Raw genomic sequence first — 23,176 nt, 5'->3', positions numbered from 1 at the left:
TATAGAACTCTAAGCGGATTAAGGGGTATTAATCCAGTTTTCTCAAAGAAAGAGATTGTAATACGCTAGCTCTTGAAAACCCTATCCCAAAACCTCTGGAAAATCGCAAAAAAGTCTGTCTTATTAAACTTCTCTGTACTATTGAAAATCTCTCGACGAAGCTCCTTTTGAAACCAGTATTTTAAAGATTAGAAGACAATAATATCAAGTGGTTAAAGAAGGTGAGTTATATATACAGGTAATCTAAATAGTCGAATGCGATTCTTCTAGCAGAGGTATAAAATTCGTTAGATAAATGAGAACTATACCTATCGAAAATCAAGATCCTATAGGTACCCGTTTATAAAAGAGGATAGTACTTAATAAAGTACTTGAGATATTATAAACCCAGGCGATTATTTATAAAACTAGTAAGAGAGTATATAAATTCGATACTGCCGTTAAGTATCCGTGGAAAATATCCGTAAAGATAGTATGCTTTCTTAAAAATAATATATACAGGAACCTTCCTTCTATCGTAATTAATTATAGCCATGACTATAACTAATTCTCGATTATCTGGATCGGCATTATATACTACTTCGTAATCTAGTAATATATATATAATATTCCCCGTTACTACTCTAATTTGGAAGCCACTCTCGTTAAAATTAGATATATCCTCCATATAAATACTCCATTTTCTCCTATACTTGTCAAAATTGGCAAAATGCTTCTTAATATCCTCTATAATATATATACTTAGACATTTCGCAGATATTGGTTTCTCTCGAATTTGCTTTAGGAATTCGTAATTGCAGGCGATCCAGGCTTTTGTCTATCTGCAAGATATGGAGGAATCAATATCGCCAGTATCGTAATAAACTAGCCTGGAGGCACCTGTTTGAATCGCTTCCAGGTTAGGACTTCGCCCGGAGATATAGAGTATTAAGAGATAATCTCTTAAAGACTTATCTTGTGGTACTGAGAGTTTTTTATTATATCTACCCCGAGAGTTACTTACAGGACGACCCCTTCACCGGGCCATTAATCGATTATACGGGGCCCCAAAATGGGCTGCAGCCTTCGTTCCTTTGAGCCTAGGATCTCGATCCATAGCCTCAGAGGCCTTAGCAATTCGCTCTTTAATAGCTTCTGCTTTGGGTGGCATTTTGGTGGGTAGAAAAGTCGATGGTGGGGGGGCGGGGAAAAATTTGCGTATTACTGGTTTTTACGTATTGCCCTCCCCCACCTGGTAAGCGTGCTAAGCGAGAACCAGGTGAACCCGGCCGAACGAGTAGTGGCTGTGGCTATCCCTTCGTCCGGTGAGACATAGTCCACGCTAGCAAGGGGGCCTGGCTCAGACTGTAAAGTCATACTATCCCCCCCCAAGAATAATTGCTAGCGCACCTAATATAGTAAAGCTTTACAAGGGGGTCAAACAGGGGTTATAGCCAATCAAAAAGCTTAGAATCTTCTAGATTCTCTCTACCTACACACTTCACCGCCTTCTAGATTCAGTACTTTGTTGGCCCGCCTTTCGCATCAATTACAGCTTTACATCTCCTCCACCAGGACTTATATAAGCTCATAATAAAGTCTATAGGTACCGCTTCCCATGCCTCCCAGATAATCCTTCTCAATTGCGATAGCGGGATCTTAGAGGCATCGTAGTAAGCTGTGTAATAGTGCTTTTGGATCCAATTCTTCATCCAATTCCATACGTGCTCAATAAGGTTGAGATCAGGGGAGTACCGTGGCCATTTAATATAGGGAATTCGTCGTATTCGCAGGTTCTCTTGGGTCTCTTTTGAGCGGTGGCAGGAGGCATTATCTTGCATCCAAACGAAGGGTTTATCGGGATTCGCATCAAAGAAGGATTCGACGTTATTTAAGATCACAGCGTCGTACTTGTATGAGTCCATACTCCCCCACTCCTTCTCCCAAAACGTAGCTGGCCCCTTTCCTCCCATAACGATCGTACCGTGGAACATCCAAGCCGGGAGCTTGCGATACTTGTGTTGAACACACTCAGGATTAAGGCGATCAGAGCCATCCTCCTTTACTGTAATATACGCTTGTGTGTGTGCCCCTCCCATCGCCCAAACCTCGTCAGAAAAGACCTGGTGAAAGAGTCGTTCAGGTGTCCAAGTAAGGCCTTCCTCTGCAAAGTCGATACGCTCTTGCATAACCTCTGGATCGTCTGAAAACCCCTTTCTCTTGGAAAGCCGTCTACCATATCCTACAAGCTTGAAAGCTGTCTGCATTGCATATGGTCCACAATCTTGTAAACGAAGGTCTGGCGGAGCAATCTCTCGTATATGTCTCCAAGCAACGTGTCGACGAGATGGTGATTCAAGGAGCCATTTCTCTAAGGCAGAACGACGAGGGGTATCGATTTTAGGTTTCGCTCCACGGCGGTGGACTTGAGGAGTAAGCCGGGCACTCCTCGCACGTTGGATCTGAGAGAGTGTGTAGCCGTATTGCTTGCGGATCTCCTCTGGTGAGATATTAAAATCGAAAGCGGTCTTAATTCGTATGCGATCGGTACGTGTAAGTGTTGGGGCATAAGGTCCTTTCTTTGGAGTCTGTGGCAGATCACTCTGTGAGCTTACTGAGGTAAATGAGGACTCACAAAGGGGCCTGGGGCCATTTTGGGAGTCCCACGATTGTGTAGAGAGCTGTGAAAGTGGAATGGGTGGTGGTGGTGGTGGAGTCTCAAGGATCTCAGACGGTAAACGTCTTCGCGGAGGAGTATTAAGGAGTCGATGTATATCCATTGTGTGTACCAGAGCTCTGAATAGCTTCAATTGCGCAGTGGACGATTCTGCCGGCAGTATTTAGTAAAGGGAAGGTGTATTCTAGAAGGTTCTTTGCTTTGATTGGCTATAAACCCCTGATCAGAAGCCCTGGTCAATGTGGCGCGCTAGCAATTATTCTTGGGGGGGGATAGTACTATCCCCCCCCTTGAATACTTACAGTGGGTCCTGGGATAACACCACTCCTGCACTGACCAACTCAAGGGTGTATAGCCAATAGCGATTCTGGAGAGCACCTGATATTTCCTAGTTGGGGGTTATAAACGAGGTTTCAGGGTGGCGTTACTAAAGGACCCACTGTAAGTATTCAAGGGGGGGGATAGTACCTTTGCTTAAAAAGTTATTAGTCATCTATCACCTTTTCGCCCTGAGCCAGGCCCCCTTACTAGCGTGGACTATGTCTCACCGGACGAAGGGTTTAGGCACGGACCCACTAAGCTACAGGTGCTTCCAGGGCACTTTAGCGGTGGTGGCTTTACAGGCTAGTTTCACTGATTACAGCGTGTGATTAGTGGCTGGGACTTCATGTGCCCTGTAGTCGCATGACTTTATGCCGCAATATTCGTAATTTGACGGCGCTAATTTGGTCTAATGAGCGCTAAGCACTAAACTAAAATATGTGACGCTTTGTATCAGCCTCTTTGCACGGCGAAACTCCCCGACATCCTCATTTTCCTCTCTGAATGTCATCAAAACTTGATGCCATATTCTTTCTCTATACAATATTCCCCTGAGTGCTCCGAACTTTGATGAGACTCTAATAGTCGCGATTAAGCAGGGGGAAACAGATAAAGCGGCAATCAATGGCGTTACCAAAGGGATCGACAGCATTATCAACTGTAATAATTTCTCGTTACAACTTGTTTCCTAAGAAAGAAATGGCAAGAAAACAGTTGTGTGTTGATGGTAATATTATTGACTTGCGAGGAAGAGACTTGAGATGTCTAAACTGTAGATTCGTCTCGTGACGGGGTGCGTCTCTCGACGCAGGGACGGACGATATCAGACATGACATTTTGAAACATACTAGGGCTCTAGGCTGAGTTTATGGCCGGCCATGTCTTCATCCCAACTCGCCGCCTCTTCACTCCTAGTTGCGTGCCATTCCGCCCATTTTTCGATAGCCGAAAAGGTGGTGCTGGACGTCTCGTCTTCCTCGCCAAGCCAAATCGCAACTCTTGTAGCTGGAGCATAGATGCCTTTCGGGAGCGGAAATTGAACCGTTTTTTCGTTGACGTCTGATTGATTGATACAAATGGCATCAATCCACAAGGCTCTTAGGAGTTCTTCATCTCGAAGTTACGCTTCCTCTCTTGGCTAGTCATAAATTCCCCCACTCTCGATTTCCCCATCTTACTTGCTTTTCCCTTTCTTAGTCTTTCCACTTTTGTCTCTTTTCATCCCATCCGTGGCTACATCTTGGGCTCCTCGTTTACCTTTCCCTTTCTCAGGAGCAGATTTTGAATCATCTGCTCCTTTGTGAAATTCACTTCCAATCCCACCCCCTCCACCGCCACCGCCATCTTTATCTGCCTGCATGTCCTGAAGTAGCCGCTTCTCCAACGTACTCACAACCTCCGGCTTAAAGTATCTTGGTCTTCATATGGTCCAGGTTGAACTACAAGCGGCATCTCCCACACACTTTTGAATCCAGCATGCCCATGAACGGGATGGGGCCAGGCCAACCAAATATCACTAACTCTGACCTCCAATACCTTCAACCCCATACCTCTTAGAGCATTCAATCCCATCAAAGGCCAATCTTCAATCCCCTCCTTAGTCTCAACACTAATACCAACCCCAAGTCTTCTCAGGGAAACACACTCACGCCACATGCCACACGTCCACTCATACACCTCTTGCGTCCTCGTCGTCCTCGACCCCCACCCCAGCGTCCCACCTATCAAGAAGAAATCAATTTTCTGCACGAGTTGCCGACAGCGAGGTCCAATCATGTAGAGATATCGGTAGAGATCGTAGGCGTAATAGAAGGAGAAGGTTTTGGTCCCGTAGTAGAAGGGGATGAGTTCCGTGAAGAAGGCTTAGCATGTATCACGACCCGTGGCTGGTGTCCTCAAGTAAAACAGCTGTATTGGGTGTGTGTATGTACGTCTAAAGAGAGAAGAAGGAGCGGGGAGCTCGAGAACTAAGATACAGGGTGTCGCGCTAAGCTAAGTCACGTGCGACACAACAGCATGTGCGTGCTAGTGCGAGCACCTTTTCGTGTGATCGAAACGGTTTCTTGCCGAATTCATGGTTGGATGTCTTTGTGAAGAGAGATCTCACGCTTGGGTAGATGGTTGAACGAGATGGGAGTATCTCGCCGTAGATCTTCTCGCGTATCTCGAGAGGAAGGACCGTCAAAAGGGGCGTTGTTTGCTCGGCTCGATATTGGATTGCGATTGAGACATTATGAACAGGCGAAGATATCCGGTAGTCGAAAGTTGATAGGATAAACCTAGTCTTGGGCTTGGGGTTTTTGTGCAAAAAGATTTCTCAAATGTTCGGGGTCGCTTTGATTTATCGATTGATGAGCTTGATCAATTGAGGGGAAGAATGTGAGGCGACAAGCGGAGTGCTCAATGGTGCAGATGACTTGCCTTCATCAATTAAGAACGAAGGCGGGTGAAGTTTTCCTTGATATATATAGACATATGCATTGCTGCTGCAGCAATGCATCGGGTGCAAAAACGAGCACATGACCCCACTATCTGAAGAAACACTTACTTAACACAGGCAACTATCCCCCCTTGCCACTTGCCAGCCTATCAATGGACCAAGAGTCATGAAGTGTCGCCAGTCAGTTCTCCAATATCTGAAAGCACTATCCTCTTATCGCCGCTATCAATATTCGAGTTGTTCTGTACAACCCAGTTCGATTCCCGAGGTGAAAAGGGACCTCGCTTAATTTAGCCCTTAAACTCTGCTACTGCACTTCAAAATCTAAGCCATATATGTGAGTGATATGATAATCTATCTGAAGGGATCGAACTTTAAGGGTATGGCATTTATCTCATATTATCTTCTGCGATCTTGGTCAAGTAATTGTTGAGGTTGCTTACAGTGTCCCATCCGAGATTTGTGGTGACTAAAACTCGACTGTTGCGACCCTTCACTGGTGACAACTGAGCTGTAACTAATTAAGACCGTCATTCATACTATGGAAAGACTAAAGGACGAGAGGAACTATCTTCCATTTCAGATATTACTCAAACACATTTCACATGGGCGATGCGTTGTCACGTGATACATAAAAGGGAAGAGGACGAGGTGATATCAATCTCTAATTTGCTAATAATCAAAGCATTAAAGTCATATAAGCCTTCGAAGTACGTCGTAAGCCCTCAAGGCTATACAGCCCAATCATCTGAGCGCTGGCGACAACTTTGTTGTTTGTGACGCCGGCGGTGGCACCGTTGATCTGATCGCCTATAAAATTATCTCACTGAAGCCTTTACGGGTCGAAGAGTCTGCAGTAGGCTGGCGGGCTTTGTGGAAGTGCCTTCTTGAACCCGCATCTTCAGCCCCCAAGGAAACCTCTTTCCCACTTGGGCTTGGGGTGGGCGAGAACTTTGGGTCCCAACCTTTGTATGACGCTCCCTGAGGATAACTCTCGACTCCGCCATTTACGTCACGTAGGCTGCTTCTCACTGCGGTATGTAACAAATCTATCCAGCTTTACTATCCAAGTTCCAATTGGCCGCTTGTGCACAGAGTTTGGGACCTAACACTTGCATCACGCTCCTCTCTCGTCTTTCCACCTTTAAGAACGATGAATCAGAGTCTCGAAAGCCTTTTTTCGTGTCGTAATCTTGCATGAGCCTGCGATGTGCAACGAATTATTTTGTATAACTGATGAGGGTAGGCGTTTTGTTTCGCTAGAATGAATGAGGAGCGAGCGAAATGACTTCCGTTACCTCAAGAATACCTTCCCCTTAAGTCTCCCACATAATCGAGATTCCTCAGAGACTCGCGCATCCATCCCCGACCTGCTGCTTTCATACAAACCCAATCTGGCCTAGATATACTTAGTGATCCAGCTTACATATACCATTAGAGAGATTATGTCCACCAAAGACTTCCTCAAAGTCCTCCAAAGCCACACTCTTGCTAGCAGACCCCTTGAGCCAGGTGAGTGTTTTTTCATTCTGTGGAACAGTAAGAGCTTAGAGAATCCGGAAATATGCGTCTTAACGTCCCGAATTCTTCACGTCTGTGCAACGAACTTCTGCCAAAGATAATCATTCCGGATTCTCAGGAACACGCAATTAACAAAGCGCCTCAATGCCCGACCGTCGCCTCCGGGCAGAATCACTCGTACCGTTGGTAGTTGTCGCAATTATCGGAAAATAGTGGGCCTAGTTCCGTACTTACTGATTGGGCTCGAGGTGGTCCTTTGTGCCTTCCAGATCCGAACTTCTCCTCAATCATTGCTGAGTTGAAACCGATTCCAATTTTGCCAGTCTTCGCTTTCGAAACACGTAGGGCTTGAGTCCACCCTTCAGTCTGAGTCTAATATGATTAGCCTCCCGAAGGGTTATCTCTGTTCCCGAGGACGTGATTGCACGTACATAATTAATACCTCTAAAACGTCTCACGCTCCACGAGCTTAGGATATACCCACAAATGTCGTTTTGTTTGTCCGAGTGATATCTTCTTCACCCTCGTACATAGTAAAGAGTAAAGGCCTCTCTGACAAGGCAAATATGGTATGTGCCATTGCCCTGGATATCTCTCGCTTCGTCGACCTCTTTAGAATGACCGCCTTGTCTGCCTTCCATATGACAGTTTGATGACAACCGTCGGTTCAGTTGTTGCCATGGTATATGGGTTTGCCGTGTGAATTGCTGAGGACGAGGTAGAGGAAAGATTTGTATGTCAGGTGAACTCCTGGTGTTGAGCTTGGGGTTTGAATTGCGGTCGTGCCTGGGAGGTTGAGTCTGCGCTCCATTGTTCTGTCAGCTGCCATCCTCGTGTCCCAGTTACAGTCTTGTTCTTCGTTGGGGTACTCATTGATCTCCACCAAGAGCCAGACCGTCTGAAGTTTTGCGAATGTTCCATCCATGCCTCGTAGAATATGCGCCCTCAGTGAAAAGCTCCAGGATTAATTCCCATATCGAAAGCGGTCTGCCTGGCGGATCGGTTTGTCTTGCAAACCTGCTTGTTTCGTAGATCTGGTTGTTGATGGCCCGCCTTGACCCACATCAATACGTGAATCCTCCAACCTCTCGTAAATGTTTCTCTCAAAACGAGATATATCGGCAATTTTGGATGCCCCAACTGTCTTAGAACAATGAAGTTGCCGTGTGGTTCGTCTCCTACGTCCGTATCGATCTATACCCAATCTTTGCTTCGAGCTCGAGCCTCGACGATGACCCTCTTCCCTCACCCTGTCAGTGATTTTCTCTATTCTTTGACATATGTACTACCTCCCAATACCCACGGCTTGCCTGTGCATTGAAATCTTGCCGTTTCATCGCTAAGCTGCTTCTGCTTGCTCCTCGTTTACACTGTGTCTGGATGCTTCGACTTGCTTCTTGGTGGCAGAAATCTTAGTACAAGAAGATGAGCGAACGACTTGTGCCCGCCTTCCAGCTGTTCATTTGGAGATATGGTCGTGCCCTTTTTTGGCTCGAGCATGGACATCAGCATCGCGACACTCAAGCCTCCGGGACTGCAGCAACCAGGGTGTTAAATGGGTAGGGGTTCCAAAATTAGTGTTCTGCTGGGGTAGGAACATTCAAAGCAGATCCTAATCTCTAGTAAGTGTTCTATCCAGTCCAAGTAGCAAGAGCATATCGTTGGAGGTTCAGTCCTTACCTAGAATATTGGAAGCTGAATGTTTTGCAGCTGGCTCACTTCTACAAGTTCCCCTTGAGGCATTCAAAGACCTTCAATATTCCTTTTGGAGAAGGAACATTGAAACCGAGTGCGCCTCCTGCTTCTCGTTGTAAGTATCTCTTTTCTATCGCCTCTCATTGCTGCTGCGGCGTTGGGAACTTTGAGCTGAAGATGTTCGACCATAGACTTCAATGATCGACGAGAATAAGAACATCCAGGCCTAGATCCTGCTACTTCGTAAGCAGTCCGTTCATCCCAAGGTCCGCGAGCCGTAGTTGAATATTCAGAACTTACCTGGAACATCATATGCTGATCCTCCCGCAGCCAGCGCTCGTCGACGACCTCTCCCCATTGCCAAGTCTCCTGCGGTTCTTCACTATTCCTCAAAAATTGGGGACTTTGAAACCAGATCATTCTCCTATTTGTCGTCGTGAATGGCCGTGTTCTTCTGGACCTCTTACCATTGTTCCTGAAGAGTTGGGAACACTGGGCTGTACGTTTTCAACCGCTTGCCATCGACTTCGCGCTAAATTCAGTCCGCGTAAACAGACCCCTTAAATTTCTCCTCCCAGGTTGCACCACCAAGATCGAGCAACCACCACCACGACAACCTCGCACGTTGTCCTTGCTCTCGCACGTACAACCATCCCACATTGTACTGCATACCACTCGAACAATGGGCGCCGTCTTATCTCAACCAGCCCCCCAACCCATCATCCAAGTCCCCGCCCCTCCTGCCGCCTCCGATGGCCCTCTCACCTCCCTCACTCTCTTCGACAGGCTACCTCCTGAACTACGACGCATGGTCTGGAGATATTCTCTACCAGGTCCGCGATACTTCGAGTTCGTAACCATGTACGAACCAGGCGACTGGGAGGTCTCCTATGCCCACTGCAAGGACAAGAAGATTCCCCAATTGGCCATCAACCGCGAGTCCCGCGCCGTAGCTCTGAAAGAGTACATTCAATTCCGCACCAGCTGCACCGGATGCCCTCCCATGTATGTCTCACCGGAAGTCGACATCTTCTGCTTCGCCGACGGCCGAAATATGGAGGAAATGCTCAACGAACTCAACCACCTCATGCAGCAGATCCCAATCAAGCGCCTTGCGACTCAAGTTGGCATTGCGGATGAAGATCGATGGACCAAAGAGTGGCTACACGAATTGGAACTTGATGAACTTCTCCTGGTTGATGATAAGGTGGAACTTTACTACGAGGATGCTGGTATCGTGGGTTTCAAGGATGGATGGACTGTTGAGGATGGTGGCTTTTTGCAGCTCAATCAAATGGTCAAATGTTGTGAGGAGCTCAAGACGGAAAATCCAGAATGGAAAGCACCGTTGATTAGGATGGGAAGCTGGGTTGTTGCGAGTCCATCTGAGTTTACTCATACTAACAAATGGCTTCAGAGGGCATGGAAGGCATATGGAAAGGGAGTACTGGATGGGACGGAGGAGCGACGGGGGCACGACGAGAACTATTGGACTGACCATTGGCCTCATTACAAGGAGGAATAAGACAAATTGGAGGATGTTAGACAGGAGGAGATTCGATTGCACCAGAGGGAGGGAGGACAATCTGTTTATTTACCGCTGGGAGATACCTGGCTGCACTGCACGACTAGGAGACAGAACATTGAGAGAACAACAGAGCCAATAAAGACAATTCCATTGCACTGTAGTGTCAGGAACAATGACGCGATTGGCAAGTGCCAATTAATTGTACCAGGAGAATAGGTACCTTGATCAGGCTCGAAATCCGGAGCCTCCAGTGGGGGAGTCTGCTTTCATTCTTCCATAAATAGAAGAACATTTAGCAAGGTCAATATACTGGACTATGCTGGAACGTTTTGAAGAACAGACACAAACATTAGCAAGGCCCAATGTACTGCACTAGCAGCAAATCTCTGTTCTACCACGGGAACAGGTGTGAACCCCACTATCCTGATGTCGCTAGCAACAAAGGGGGAAGCGATGTCACGCGACTCATACTTCGCATCAATACCGTTTTCTTCAACATCGTCAAATCGACAAGGCCCAGCATCTACCCTCTTAGCCTCATCGCTATTCTCTCCTTTCTCCTTCTGTCTCAGCAAACATTCCAAACACCAAGAAGACAAGGGAACAGGAGAAGGCTGCAAGCCGAGTAGCCTGACCCGCGGGTCGATGTTAAGCGAAACTCTGGTATCAGGCAACGACCTCAAGATTCCAGAACCATACCCCGAACAAAGAAAACAAGATGTGAAACAGGCACACTTCTGCCTCACTCATCTGACACCGATCAGATCTTGGATCTCATCTGTGAACCAAGTTCCATCCATCGATGGGGCTGGAATCTGCCTGTCGACACAGCGCGCAACCCACAACACACCAAAACACTAGATGACTCTTCTTCTTTTCATCCCGAGCGAGGCTTCGCTACGCAGTAGTGCATAAAGAAGTAAAGAAGAAGGCAGGGAAAGGGGAGGGAGAGAGGGTCAGCCTAGCTGCCTACAGGACAATGACGGGCTGATTCAGGACAAGGCTATTAAAGTCTTACTTCGAAGGCTGGCTGGCACAAGCCGTCCCCCATCTTTTGAGTTGGAATTCTCAGCCTGGTCTGGCGAAGAGGGAGAAAGAGGAACCAGGAGGTCTGAGTGGCGTCTTGCCGTCTGATGGTATGCATGACATCGCTCATCCTTCGTCGCCTTGTGGGCGTGCAAAAGTCGGGGAGGAAGATGTGGGCGTGGAAGGAGCGAGGCAGCGACTGCTGCCTATTCGCAACCCATCACCACGGCGACCATGACATCGGCGCTAGCTGACTCGCAAGCAAGCACACGAGACTCGGCATAAGAAAGTATGAAAATCACGCCGAAGGAATGGCTTACATTTCTCCCCCTCAACCCTAGAACTTGGTTCTTTCACGATGTTCACACACAGGGACAGCTGGGAGTGGTTGTGACTGGTGGTTGTGCAGGGATGATCGCAGACAGACTTCGAAGAGGAAGGTCACGGTAACACCGACTCACTCTCAGCCTGTGAACAACTTCCATGCATTCTTGAAGGATTGTGAGCTGAGACCTTCCACTTCGACCTCCCTCTCACACTGGTCGAGACCTGTCCAACCCCAAATCTCGAAATGAAATGAAGAGAAAAAAAACTCGGATTTCGAAGTCACGCATCACGCACGAAATCTCGCTCCTCACTCACACACTTCGGAGAGACCGCCACCCAAGATCAGAGAGCATCTTGCACAATGTGACCATCCAGGCAACCGTACTTATTCCCGAACGGGTGGCTGAGTCCAGCCCAGTCACTCCAGAAATTAGTGGCTTTTACATCCTCGCCAATCATCGACCTCCCTTACACAAGCCTTTCACATTACTGGATGGAGGGAAGATCGTTTTCCCGGTGATCAATCAGCAAGGGGCGAATGAAGAGTCATCACTCAGCGCTCGAGAATAATGGGAGGACGGCAAATCAAATCGATGTTCCAGAACATTGCTGGATGGGGTCTAGATTGGGCTGGGCTGGGCTTCGATGGAAAGGGGATCCGAGCCCACTTGCCGATCGATTTACCCGTTTCAGCCAAGGGAATGGGAGGTGGGGAATGGAATGACTCCGAGTAAAGCCGAGCAGAAGTGGGAGGAGCCGGAATGTCATCTGATGAGGGGAGGGAAAGTGTGAGTCAGTTGGAAAGGTTGGGCGAGGATGGGCGGGTGATGAGACGTGTGAGAAAGCGCGCGGTTACGGAGAACGGAGGGGAGCAGGCCGAGAATTATTGGAGGGTTTGTGGCGTGTCGTTGGGAATTATCTTTGATGGGGTGATATTTTCATGGCGAATTGATTGATGAGTTCATGGGGGCAGCGGGGAGTCAGAGTGAGGTTTGGTTTTTTGTCTCTCGCGATCCGAGGTTTTGGTGTTGTGGGAGTGGGATTTGGCAGTGAGGGCTTTATTTGTCACCTGATGACACTTTCGTTTCGGGGCAAATCTTGGTCAGCTCGTGATTGTTCGGAGTTTATTTGCTTCCTGCTCTCGTGATGACTACAGTACAGTTTCTTTACGGAGTATGACTGGAGCTCGGTTCCTTTGTTCCATTTCTTTCAAGGGGCGTGATACGAGGGTATGGTACATAGTACCTTTTGATGAAGCGTGATCCCGTTCAAGCGGGAGCTTAAGCTCCTGTATTACCCTGTTCGACGCTTGCAGCCTGGAGTGGGTGAAATCGTGAGGGAGGGCTATGGAAGGTTGAGTCACCATCATGATTTACTGGAACGCCATTGCGATTGGCCTTGATCTAGAGGGGTGGACAAGCTGGTGGGGATGAACGCATCCCAGCCTTGGAACGATCCATTCTTGGGGATGGGAGAAGGGGAGGGGAAAATTCTAGAGAGTTCGCTGGCAGGCAGGGCATGTTCCAAAATGGCTGCTCGTGGTGGTGCAGCCGGGAGGGGGAGGAGAGAACTGCGTGGCAGCACGCTCGCTGTCGCTGAGTAAGGTTTATGAAAGAGAAAGTCGACAGGAAGGATTCCAGCTGGATTGCAGATAAACGCGGCCTAGTTGGGTGCTAATGGCAGCGCCGGCGGCCAGCATGAGGCAAGCCTGCAGGATGCTGCTGATGTTGCTGTCAATGAGACCAATCATCGCCAGTACAGATCGTGGAGCGGGGAAGTTTTTCATCGAGGTCATTGGCCGCGTGTGTCAAGGGTGTACAACTCTGATGATAATGGGATCAAAAATGATTATCCCTATTTGCTTGTTCCTTCGATCGAGGATCGGGGAGGGGCAGCATTCCTGCGAGGAATCGAGGACGACGAGGTCTCGTTGCTGAGTGTTGCTCCGAAGCTTCCAAAATCTCCTGTTGCAGGATGATTAATTTTGCAGGTACGTCTCCGCTGCGTGTCTCTGGCGGAAACAGGCCAGAGAAGGCTGACTCCGATCTCCCTTCACTGCCAGATTTGGAGGGGGCTGACGTCCAAAATGGTGTGTTGAAACTGAAGATGATACGAATGGAAGGCGGCTGGGCCCCGCTCCAGCCTTTCCAACGCCTCCCTGTGGTTGCATTGCCATCTTTCCATCTTGCCGGCTTTGTAGGGCCGTCGATAGTCCGACGATTGTGCGATGTGAGTAACTCTGAGCAATTATTTGCAGGCAGATGGCGAATTCGTGGGGCACTTTCCCCTAATTATGGACCCCAACCTCGCAACGTGGCGACGACGCTGCCAAGTCCTATGAGTGAGTCCAGCTTGCAAAGACCATCTGGCGCCGATTATTAGCATGAACCATGGCCAGCGCCCCCGACGGTCGAAATACGCAAGTCGGGGAGGCTGAGAACAGATTTACGCTCCAGAGTTGCCGTTGCACAGCGCGCCGTAGGGCCCATGCATGACTAACAACGCAATGCATGCTGAGGAGTGCTCTCAGTCATCTCAGACAGCCAGCAGCACAGCTCAGGTGGGCAGAAAATAGAACACGAGATAGGGGAATTTCGATGGGGGGGAGCTTCGTGTCGCTTCTCCACACTCACACCTTACACTCTGCCGGCTCGAGGCCGAGTTTGATGAGCACCCGGCAAGGCTGTGCTACGGGTCTCGTTTCTATTTTGTGGTTGTTTGCGCTGGGCTGGGGATCGGCCTTGCAGAGTCAGAGTCAAGGGACGAGTAAGTGTGGTAGTCATCGCCACGGCTGTGTATCCTCTTCGAGATCCAGAGAAAGGAGAGAGAGGGAGGAGGGAGCGAGGGTTTAGGGCTGGGCCGGAGGGTCAGCGTTGTTACGAAGCAGTCTGAGTTCATAGGCTGCAGCTGTGTCGTGTCTGTTGTTGGGTCCCATTGCGGGCCGTGTTTTGATTTTGGTGCTGGTGTTGGTGGGCATGGTGCTGCTCGCGGAAATTCTCTCTGGCCGATGGCAAATCATCAACTGCCTGTGTTTTGCCTGGGGTTTTGGGTGGCGGAGGTCGGAACGATGATGAGTGAGGGTGGGTGGGTGGTGGGAGGCGAGGGCAGGCGTGGGCACATCTGGTCAATCAAGGCGTGCGCAGTGCCCCAAGTCAAGCCAGGCCGCAATTCTCGCCAGCCAGCCAGCCAGAGCCACAGAACCTGCGCCAGATTGGGGTGACTCTTCAATATCCTCGCTAACGCCCCCCCCCAGTACCACCACCCTAGCACCACCACCCTGGCCTTTCGACGTGCTCCCGCAAGAATCGCTGCTAGTAACTCCCCCCCCCCCAAAACTCACCCGCCGCAACAAAAGCGAGCCATGCCCGCAGCTCCACGCTCCCCTTTCGAAATCATCGCAGCAATGTATGGTCCCAAGCAATAGACAAAGCGGCTCCTTGAAGTCTGCATACCATCATCGCCTATCCTCACCACCATCAAACACTCGCAAACGTCTCGTTCGACCTTCCTCCCGAATTCCTCTCCTGCTTGTCAAATCCGCACTCGCCAGCGCCTGCGACAAAGCGACTTCTCGTCCCCAGTGACTCCATCCATCCAGTCATAGCCTCCGCTACCTAATTCCGAACCCTCGCCACATATCTCCTTTACGCAGATTCCTTTGTTGTTATTTTATTCCCTTTGATACCCGCGGAAGGAAGCCTGGTGTTGTTTTCAGCGACCCAGCTTTCAATCACTCCGCCCGATCGCGAGACCGGCTAGCTCTTGCCACCCAGGTGTACAGTCACTCGACCCTCAGTTCCCTCTGAGTCGACGAAAACCCTAGCAAAAGACACCTTGGTCCTCAGACCACAACTCCACTCAGTCCTTCTTGTCACCTGTTAATAAACTCCTCGAGCTTCCCACCTTCCTCCGTACCTTCGAATTCCTACCTCCCCTTCACGCTCGACCCCTCCGCCTTCTTCAATGGTAGCTAGTACCCCCTACTAGCCACCATCTACCTCAACAATTACCATTTCCACCGTCGAAAAGGTCACAATGCTCTTCGATCTCACCAAAGCTTCTCCAGTCGCCAGTCTTACATCGTCTACCGGTTTTATCGTTCGTGCAGAGATCTGCCAGGTCACTGCACTCTAGCTTGTTCTCCTCCTCCCTCGATCACCTCGCTCTGCAACGGCAATTGCGGTTGTATGAGCCTGTATCTAGTCAGAAGGTTCCACGCAGTCTATAACGGTTTATCGGTTTGGCTTTGTACAGACGGCGACTGGAGTTTGTGTTAGAACTTCATAACCTCGAAATTCCCCGAAGATGAATTGCGGCGAAGATGATTCGCCGCCCTACATCACCTCATATCGAAATGGTCCATACAGCTCGTCAATAGCTTCCTCAGCCTCGTCCTCCACAGCATCCGTCTGGTCCGATGTCGCCTCCCAATCCTCGGACGACTCCTCAGTTAATGGCTCCTCAGACAACGAAACTTCAGAAACATATTGCTGCACCTCTCAGCCTGCACCTTCCTTTACATGCGAACAGGGCATATCGGTCGCCACATACTGGCCAAGACACAAGGTACAGGTTGAAGTTGCACCGGCACAACGGCAACACCCCAGAAGAACAAGTGTTGGATCAACAACTCGGACCGGATGTCCACCTACGTTAGTTCGACAATGCGATCGCAAGGTCAACTTCGTCGACAGCCTCGTCGGTAAGCAGCTATGCAAGTCCTCAATAAGTCCCCCCGCTCAATGATACCCCCACCAGATTCTTCTACCCAGATTGTTGAAGCAATTTGGCCCCTTTCGTCAGTCCCTTGCCGAAGCGAGATGGGCGCGAAGGGGGTTCTTCCTTTACGCACATTCATTCAAGAGACTCTTCGACGATCTCGCACTAGTTATTCGACTCTCCAAGTCGCTTTGTATTATTTGATCTTGATCAAGCCCCATGTGCCCAAGCACGATTTTACGATGGAACAGCCGGATGATGCACACTCTATTCGAGCCCTTCAATGCGGACGTCGCATGTTCCTATCGGCTCTTATTCTCGCTTCAAAGTATCTTCAAGACCGCAACTACTCCGCGAGAGCGTGGAGTAAGATTTCAGGATTGAACACTTTGGAGATTAACCAAAACGAAATGGCCTTCCTTCTGGCAGTGAACTGGGAGCTGCATATCACTGATGCAGTCTTCCAACGCTGGACAGACATCGTACTCAAATACACACCAACATTACCACCGTCCCCAGGCTCAAGTAGCCCTTCGCTTGAAGAGCAAACGGCCGACTGGAAATCTATTATACTTAGGCTCAACCCTCAGTTGGATAACATTGAAGGGATCTCGCCATCGACATCTGCAATCGCAAATGTCAAATCTATTAGCGCGGCCTGCCCACGAGCCTTCGTGCAATTGGCTGCCGACCACAACACCTTTGGATATGTCTCCGCCGAATCAACGCCGACTCCTCGATACTACACCCCCAGTATCATGGAGCCGTCACCAACCTATCCTCCCAGCAAACCTGCGCCAGCTCTTGGTCTGCTACCTACCCCAAGACTAACTCCACAGAGTACTGGATTCAACACTCCTGCAGTGAGTGCTGCGTCTTATATGCTCAGCAAACCTTCCATGGGCTTCGCTATGGCCCATGCCTCGAGCGTCTGTGCCGCCCAAGCCAACGAAAAATGGCAGAACGCTTCTTCACCACAATTCTACGTTACTCATCGCCGATCATCCTTGGCCAACTCGGTCTCATCAATGTCGTCGCCAGAGTCTATGATCTCAGACAACTCATCCCGGTCATCTCGTTCATCTTCAATCTCATCTGCCTCGTCGACCACAGGCGCGCCGATCTCATCCAAATTGGACGTTCAGGCGCGTTGTCGGTACGCGAAGCAATGCAGTGAGAGGCAGAACAGGACCATCATTGCTACAGTTCCCGAAGGATACTGTGACAATGGGCCAACGTTGTCACCAGAGTCATACACTGGACCCGTCGGCAAGGATTTCTTGGTCTTGTCTCTGGATACCCCTTTGGCTCGACGTGAATTAGATTACTTCTCCAAGGATGAAGAAGCTGCCCGTGCTCTTCAAGAACTCCACAACCAACCCCGGTCTGCGGAGTCTCCCCTCAGAGCCGGTGCCAAACGTGCCAGACCTCAATCAATCGACAACTCGCTGCAAGAGAATGTTCGAGAGATGTTGAGTGGTCGCTATCCATTGTCTGAGAGCAATTGGTCCGATGACCTCGTCCGGTCTCGCCCAAATGCTCAAGTTGCAATCCGTTCTACGTCGAATGCATCACTTGGACGAAAGAGAGTATGCTGCTCATCAGAGGCTGCTCGGGACCTCCTTCCAGCTATTCGTGGCCCAGGCATGTGGGAAGGAATCCTTTAGTTAAACCCCCTACCGACCTATACATACACCTACCTATTGTCACAATTACATTTTCCTTTGTCCTCAAAACCGGGGCTCATCGACTTGCATGCATGGGACTGTACTCTTCCATAGAGTTGCTTTTTGCATGGGTAAGCCGGGGGTCACACTTGTAAGTTAGGGTGCTGCGTGGTATCGATATTGGTATTTGGCATCTTCGGATCTTCGGATCCGGATGCAGGCAAGGCGAATGTGGGCTCATTGCACGGATTAAGGAGTTTATGGGCATGGGATCATGGTGCATGGTCTGTCATAGACCTGCACCCAGGCGAATCGTGGAACTATCTCGAAGAGAGTGCACATATTACTTCCTCCTAAATGCAATGACGGACATATTTGCGGCTACAAATGACTTTTTGACTTTGAGTGACTGCTTTTGGATTGTGAGTTGAAACCCCTTGCTCGGTTATGAAATCTCCAAATGGAGCCCGAGGTACGACCCAGCCCTCACGAACTACTTCAATTGGCTCCTCATCCCAATCCTCGCCAACTTGGGTCGTTGCATGAAGAAACACCTGTTGAGAGTACCTCAACCGCGTGGGGACAACCCCACGATTGTTTCGCGCGTCCTCGGGTCAATCACCTCGCCCACCAACCAGCTCCTCCGTCCATCTGCAAACCTTCAGCAGCTCCAGGCCCGACAGCCTATTAATATGTGCCTGCGAGAAGAAGTCGGCGGCGCTGGAAGTTATACACTCTTGTGTTTGGCCCTGCTTCGGAGGAAAGGTGGAGGTACAGTACCAAGCTGGCTCCCGAGACTGCCATGCCATGTGCTTAACGTGTGCAACGACACGGGAGTAATTTGCTGATCCATCCCCGGAATTCGTAGCAGGTGTCCTCGTGGACGTAGCGGAGACAGAACACGTCGATGGCGGCGTTATAGGAGATGGCCGGCGAGCCTGGTAAGGTGGAGTGGAGAAGGGTGTAGAGGGAGAGGACGACGGCGCGGGACTCGTGGTTGACGACGAAGAGCGCTGGGGTCAGCGAGGCGCAGATGTAGTGGAAGTGACTTGGTGGGGCCCTGGTTGGGCATAGATAGGGCTTGTTAAGGACTTCGATGTATCGTGGGCCGGCGAGAGCGGAGTTCCAGATCTTGAGTCGGAGTTTCAGCTCAAGCTTGGGGAGCAAGGTGAAGGTTCTCGGCTCCTCTCCAATTCGTACATTGTCTGCCAGTCCAATGCCACTTCACAGTCGGTCCTGTGTGGCCTCGAGTTGCTCCTTTGGTTACATTGTCTAAAGACAAAGTTGTCGTAGTAGTTTGTTCTCTGTCTAATCTAGTACCACCGGTCGCATCTCTATCCTCTGCTTGAGTAGTCACTCTTGCTGTGGCGCTTTCATTGACTTGGTTCTCAGCGATAACTCCTCCATGTATATTATTATTTCCTTCACTAGACTCCTTTTCAGAACATTGGCAGTCACCATTCTGATTCACAAGATCGAGATAGTGAGGCGATGCCGCCTGAGCGACTTGTGAACTCTGTCATAGCAACGCGGGACAAAGGTGTACTTGTTAGCAGGTAGAGTGGTTCTTTATCTGCTAACAAGTAGGACTTGGTTGGACCAGCCAGTTTGCTTGAGGCTTCCTCTGTCTGACCGTGGCGTGGAAGGAAGAGGACGATGTTGAAAAGATCGTTGTGTGAAGGAAAGATAGAAAGAGTTAAGTATATAAAGGGACCTGCACGAATAGCAAAGTGTTGCAAGAGCAGCGTTGCTTTTTTGTTTACATAGAGAGACATGGTTGGTTGTTGCTGCCGACTCGGATATTTTGATTCCTAACTCTCTTATTCACCCGTATTGTTCTAATTTCTGATGGGATAATTTAGCTCTCTCCTATAACTTCTTTCTTCTGATTATGCACATCTATATTTGATGCTAGTTGAAGTTTGGTTTTAGATGTTACTACCCCTCGGATATCACGACTCCTTTCCCTCTGCTTTGTCCTTATTTTTTGGTCTCCTATGAGACGGTTTAAGTACTTCCTTCACATACACTGCCCGAGCTTCTCATCGGAAAATCTCATGTTCCCTCCTCATACCTCTCTCTCTCTCTAGAATTGTCCTGTATCTGCATAGCGCGATGTCCGGGTTGCAAGGAAGACGCAAAGCTGCGAGCTCCTCCCGGAGAACACTTCAAAAGGTCGCAAGCCACAAGGGTACAAACCCTCCCTTATGGTTTAGCTGGTGTAAAGGAAGGGCAACATATTCAATTGATAAGAAGAATCAAGCCTTAGACAACGTCCTGGGAATGTGGAGAAGTGCTATGAAATTGCCCGGTTCTCAATCTGTAGGTTTCAAGCTCAGCAGTTTGAAGCAAATATAGGGTAGCAGTGTGTAAGATCCAAAAGCTCAAAAGCTTGAAGTATATCCCGTACATAATGGCTCCGTAATCTTACATTGTTAGAAACAGGGTTTATTTCAATGTCGGGTCAGGGGTTCAGGGGGAAAGTAAACATCACGTGAGGTCAGAAGCGAGAGTAACCTTGGAAAAATTCGACATCAGGAACACCTCACGACGAAGACGAAAGCAGAGGATAAAACTTAGCAGCTTACAGACAACAATATTCTCTTGCTTTCTGGACTTCTTGGCATTTGCCAAGACGGAAAAGCTGACTATGCCTCCTTGTGTTACTCGAGTCGCCGCAGAAGCTGACTGGATTTTGTCAGCTTTGTAACGGCGCTGCGTCAGATCCTCGGAGCGGGGAATACCACGCGCATGCACGCAATTTTGCACCCATCACACCGTAACATATATGATAGGATGTTAGGGTTTTGTTTGCCTGAAGCGGCCAAGTTATATGCAGCAACCCAAGTACCGAATGCACAAATGGAGTTTTGTTGGCCCAACTTCGAGGCACTAACGTAAGCGTGCGTCTCAATTTTATGGAAGCTTTACTTCATTGAGTTGTAGGTACCTGTCTATAACTTCTATTAATAATGCACTGCAAGGTAGTCGTAAATCTTTCGAAATGAGGGAGTCAAAGGTTGTAAAAATGGATAAATTGAGAAGGACTGTGAGTTTCTATAAGAAGGAAGTTACCCTCTTAATTACTGTGTGAAGGTGAAAGGAAGACATTCCTTTGGAACAAGACACAAGTGCTCAATTGCGAAACCTCCAACATGTATTTTTTCTCCTCACTCTTGGCACTATACTTCGCCTGTCAGAGCCTGGCATGTGGACCCGGACTTCACATACGAACATTGGATGACGATAAAGCGTATGCTCCCATTCCTGCTGGATCCAAAGGGATCTCTCTCGTCAATGGATACGGTGTGCAAGCTTTTGGAAAGGGGGCATATATGGTGACAGATGGCAGCTACCAAGGTACATGAATCCACTTTCAACAGGCAGAGAATTGCGAGAGCAGAACTAAACCTACCACCAGCATTTTTTCTGATATCCACCAAAGGAGTCATTGTCGTTGACTGCCCTCCCACAATCGGACATAGCATGCTCTATGCTATCGGAAACATAACTTCTATCCCAATCACTCATCTTCTCTACAGTCATTCGCACGCAGATCACATCGGCGGAGCCTGGATCTTCGGGAAAGATGTCAAAACAATAGCTCACGCCGACACAGCTCTCCATTTATCCTTGACCCCTGACCCAACTCGTCCCCCGCCAAAGATAACTTTCGAGAAAGACTACAACCTCTGCGTTGGCAACCAAACCCTTGAGCTTTCCTACAAAGGCGAGAACCACATAACAGGAAACATCTTCATCTTCGCCCCGATCCAGAAAGTGCTCATCTTAATTGACGTCGTCTTCCCGGGCTGGACCCCCTTCGCCAACCTCGGCGAAACAAAAAGTCTCCCCGGCTTCATCAACGCCCATGACCAGATCCTAGAATACGATTTCGACCACTATATTGGAGGCCATCTCGGTCGTTCTGGAAACAGAACAGATGTTCTCGTACAGCAGGAGTACGTGCATGATCTATTCACCAATTGCCAGGCAGCGATCAATCTCAGTGCGACCGACGATCCCGTTTTTGGCGCTGCTGCCATCAATGACCCGGTGTCAGAGAAGAACCCGGGGAATATGTGGGCTGTTTTCAAGAATTATTTGGATACGCTGGCGGAGGAGTGCGCGAATAGGACGAATGAGAAGTGGTTGGGGCGATTGGCGGCTGCGGACGTTTTCCAGTTTGAGAATGCGGGGTTGGTGATTGAGAGCTTGAGGATCGATTATTCGGTTTTGGGGCCGTTTGTGACTTCTTAGGAAGAAGGTGAGAATGGCCATGTTGCTGGTGTTATAGAGTGCTTTCTTCTTTCCCTGAGATTCACTCAGTCCCCGGGATCAATGTAAACACATAGCTCTCGACCCCGTCCAGCATGCCCAGGACATTGACGCCTTGCTTCTTGAGTAAAGGTGACGCTCTATAAGATAAGACCATATAACTGGCCGTTCTGGTAGCATATCAAATTGTATCTCGTTCAGCATTATGGAACTATGCGACGATGAGGCCGTTGGGAACCTGAGATGTCGTTCAGATGCCATGGCTGCGCCACCTGGGCTTTTGGCCCCCACTGACGGACCCAGTGGATTGGGCAACCATATCCAGCTTCTCAGTCTCCGTGAGTATCCTTATTCCTCTCTTCGCCGACGCGGCAACTCGTGTATATCAGACTGCGACCACCTTCAGCCTCATGGCTGGAAGGCGATAAGTTCTCAGTGCTCTCATCGAGCTCGGGTCAGGCTCACCCATCCAAAATGGAAAACGGTTGCACTATCTACCGGAGCATCTTCACTGGTCATGGGCGAGTGACCTACCCAAATGGCCACAACCATGGCTACCTAAAGGTTATTATCACCACAGAACACTTGCTTCTCTAGAAAACGCCGCCCAGGAAGGGTGCGATACCTGCTGCGTCTTGTTGCGAAACATCCCGGATGCGGAGAAATTGAGCATGAGACCTCAGTCTGTGCGCCTTTGCCATACAGAACTACCTCCAATAGACACTCGATATATCACCCTTAGCCACTGTTGGGGACAATTGCAGTTGATCACTCTTACGAATAGCAACATCGTCACATTCCAGGAAGGGCTTGAAATAAGGAAACTACCGAAGACCTTCCGTGATGCAATCTACGTTGCCCAGAGATTGACAGTACAGTATATCTGGATCGACTCTCTTTGCATTGTCCAGGATTCAGAAGATGATCGGAAGAGAGAATCTGCTCTTATGATGAGCGTGTTTGCGGAGGCTTTCTGCAACATTGCTGCCACTGCAGCA

General features: G+C 49.1%; 6 protein-coding genes across 6 annotated transcripts; 3 read left to right on the top strand and 3 right to left on the bottom strand.

Moving 5' to 3' along the window:
* Nucleotides 1–379: 379 nt before the first annotated feature.
* On the bottom strand, nt 380–667 carry K444DRAFT_539208 (uncharacterized protein; the record flags this gene model as incomplete). The annotated part of the gene is made up of 1 exon (XM_024875605.1): nt 380–667. The coding sequence occupies one exon, from the start codon at nt 665–667 to the stop codon at nt 380–382; it is 288 nt and encodes a 95-aa protein (XP_024731643.1).
* Nucleotides 668–1,496: 829 nt separating this feature from the next.
* On the bottom strand, nt 1,497–1,820 carry K444DRAFT_539206 (transposable element tc3 transposase putative; the record flags this gene model as incomplete). The annotated part of the gene is made up of 1 exon (XM_024875604.1): nt 1,497–1,820. The coding sequence occupies one exon, from the start codon at nt 1,818–1,820 to the stop codon at nt 1,497–1,499; it is 324 nt and encodes a 107-aa protein (XP_024731642.1).
* Nucleotides 1,821–2,084: 264 nt separating this feature from the next.
* On the bottom strand, nt 2,085–2,759 carry K444DRAFT_539427 (uncharacterized protein; the record flags this gene model as incomplete). Its single annotated transcript, XM_024875627.1, has 1 exon — nt 2,085–2,759. A coding segment is annotated over one exon (675 nt), but the record flags the coding sequence as incomplete, so codon positions are not given.
* A 13,060-nt stretch (nt 2,760–15,819) lies between these two features.
* K444DRAFT_634433 (uncharacterized protein) lies at nt 15,820–17,900 on the top strand (the record flags this gene model as incomplete). Its single annotated transcript, XM_024883743.1, has 2 exons — nt 15,820–16,216; nt 16,273–17,900. The coding sequence occupies 2 exons, from the start codon at nt 15,820–15,822 to the stop codon at nt 17,898–17,900; spliced, it is 2,025 nt and encodes a 674-aa protein (XP_024731640.1).
* Nucleotides 17,901–21,079: 3,179 nt separating this feature from the next.
* Nucleotides 21,080–22,372, top strand: K444DRAFT_569930 (Metallo-hydrolase/oxidoreductase). Its single transcript, XM_024877249.1, has 2 exons — nt 21,080–21,260; nt 21,322–22,372. Exons 1-2 carry the CDS (start codon nt 21,236–21,238, stop codon nt 22,158–22,160), a joined length of 864 nt encoding a protein of 287 aa, XP_024731639.1. The 5' UTR covers nt 21,080–21,235; the 3' UTR covers nt 22,161–22,372.
* A 534-nt stretch (nt 22,373–22,906) lies between these two features.
* K444DRAFT_513189 (uncharacterized protein) lies at nt 22,907–23,176 on the top strand (the record flags this gene model as incomplete). Its single annotated transcript, XM_024873506.1, has 1 exon — nt 22,907–23,176. A coding segment is annotated over one exon (270 nt), but the record flags the coding sequence as incomplete, so codon positions are not given.

Source organism: Hyaloscypha bicolor (assembly GCF_002865645.1).
Source record: "Hyaloscypha bicolor E unplaced genomic scaffold K444scaffold_129, whole genome shotgun sequence".
Lineage (NCBI taxonomy): Eukaryota > Fungi > Ascomycota > Leotiomycetes > Helotiales > Hyaloscyphaceae > Hyaloscypha > Hyaloscypha bicolor.
This window is presented reverse-complemented; position numbering and strand designations above follow the sequence as displayed.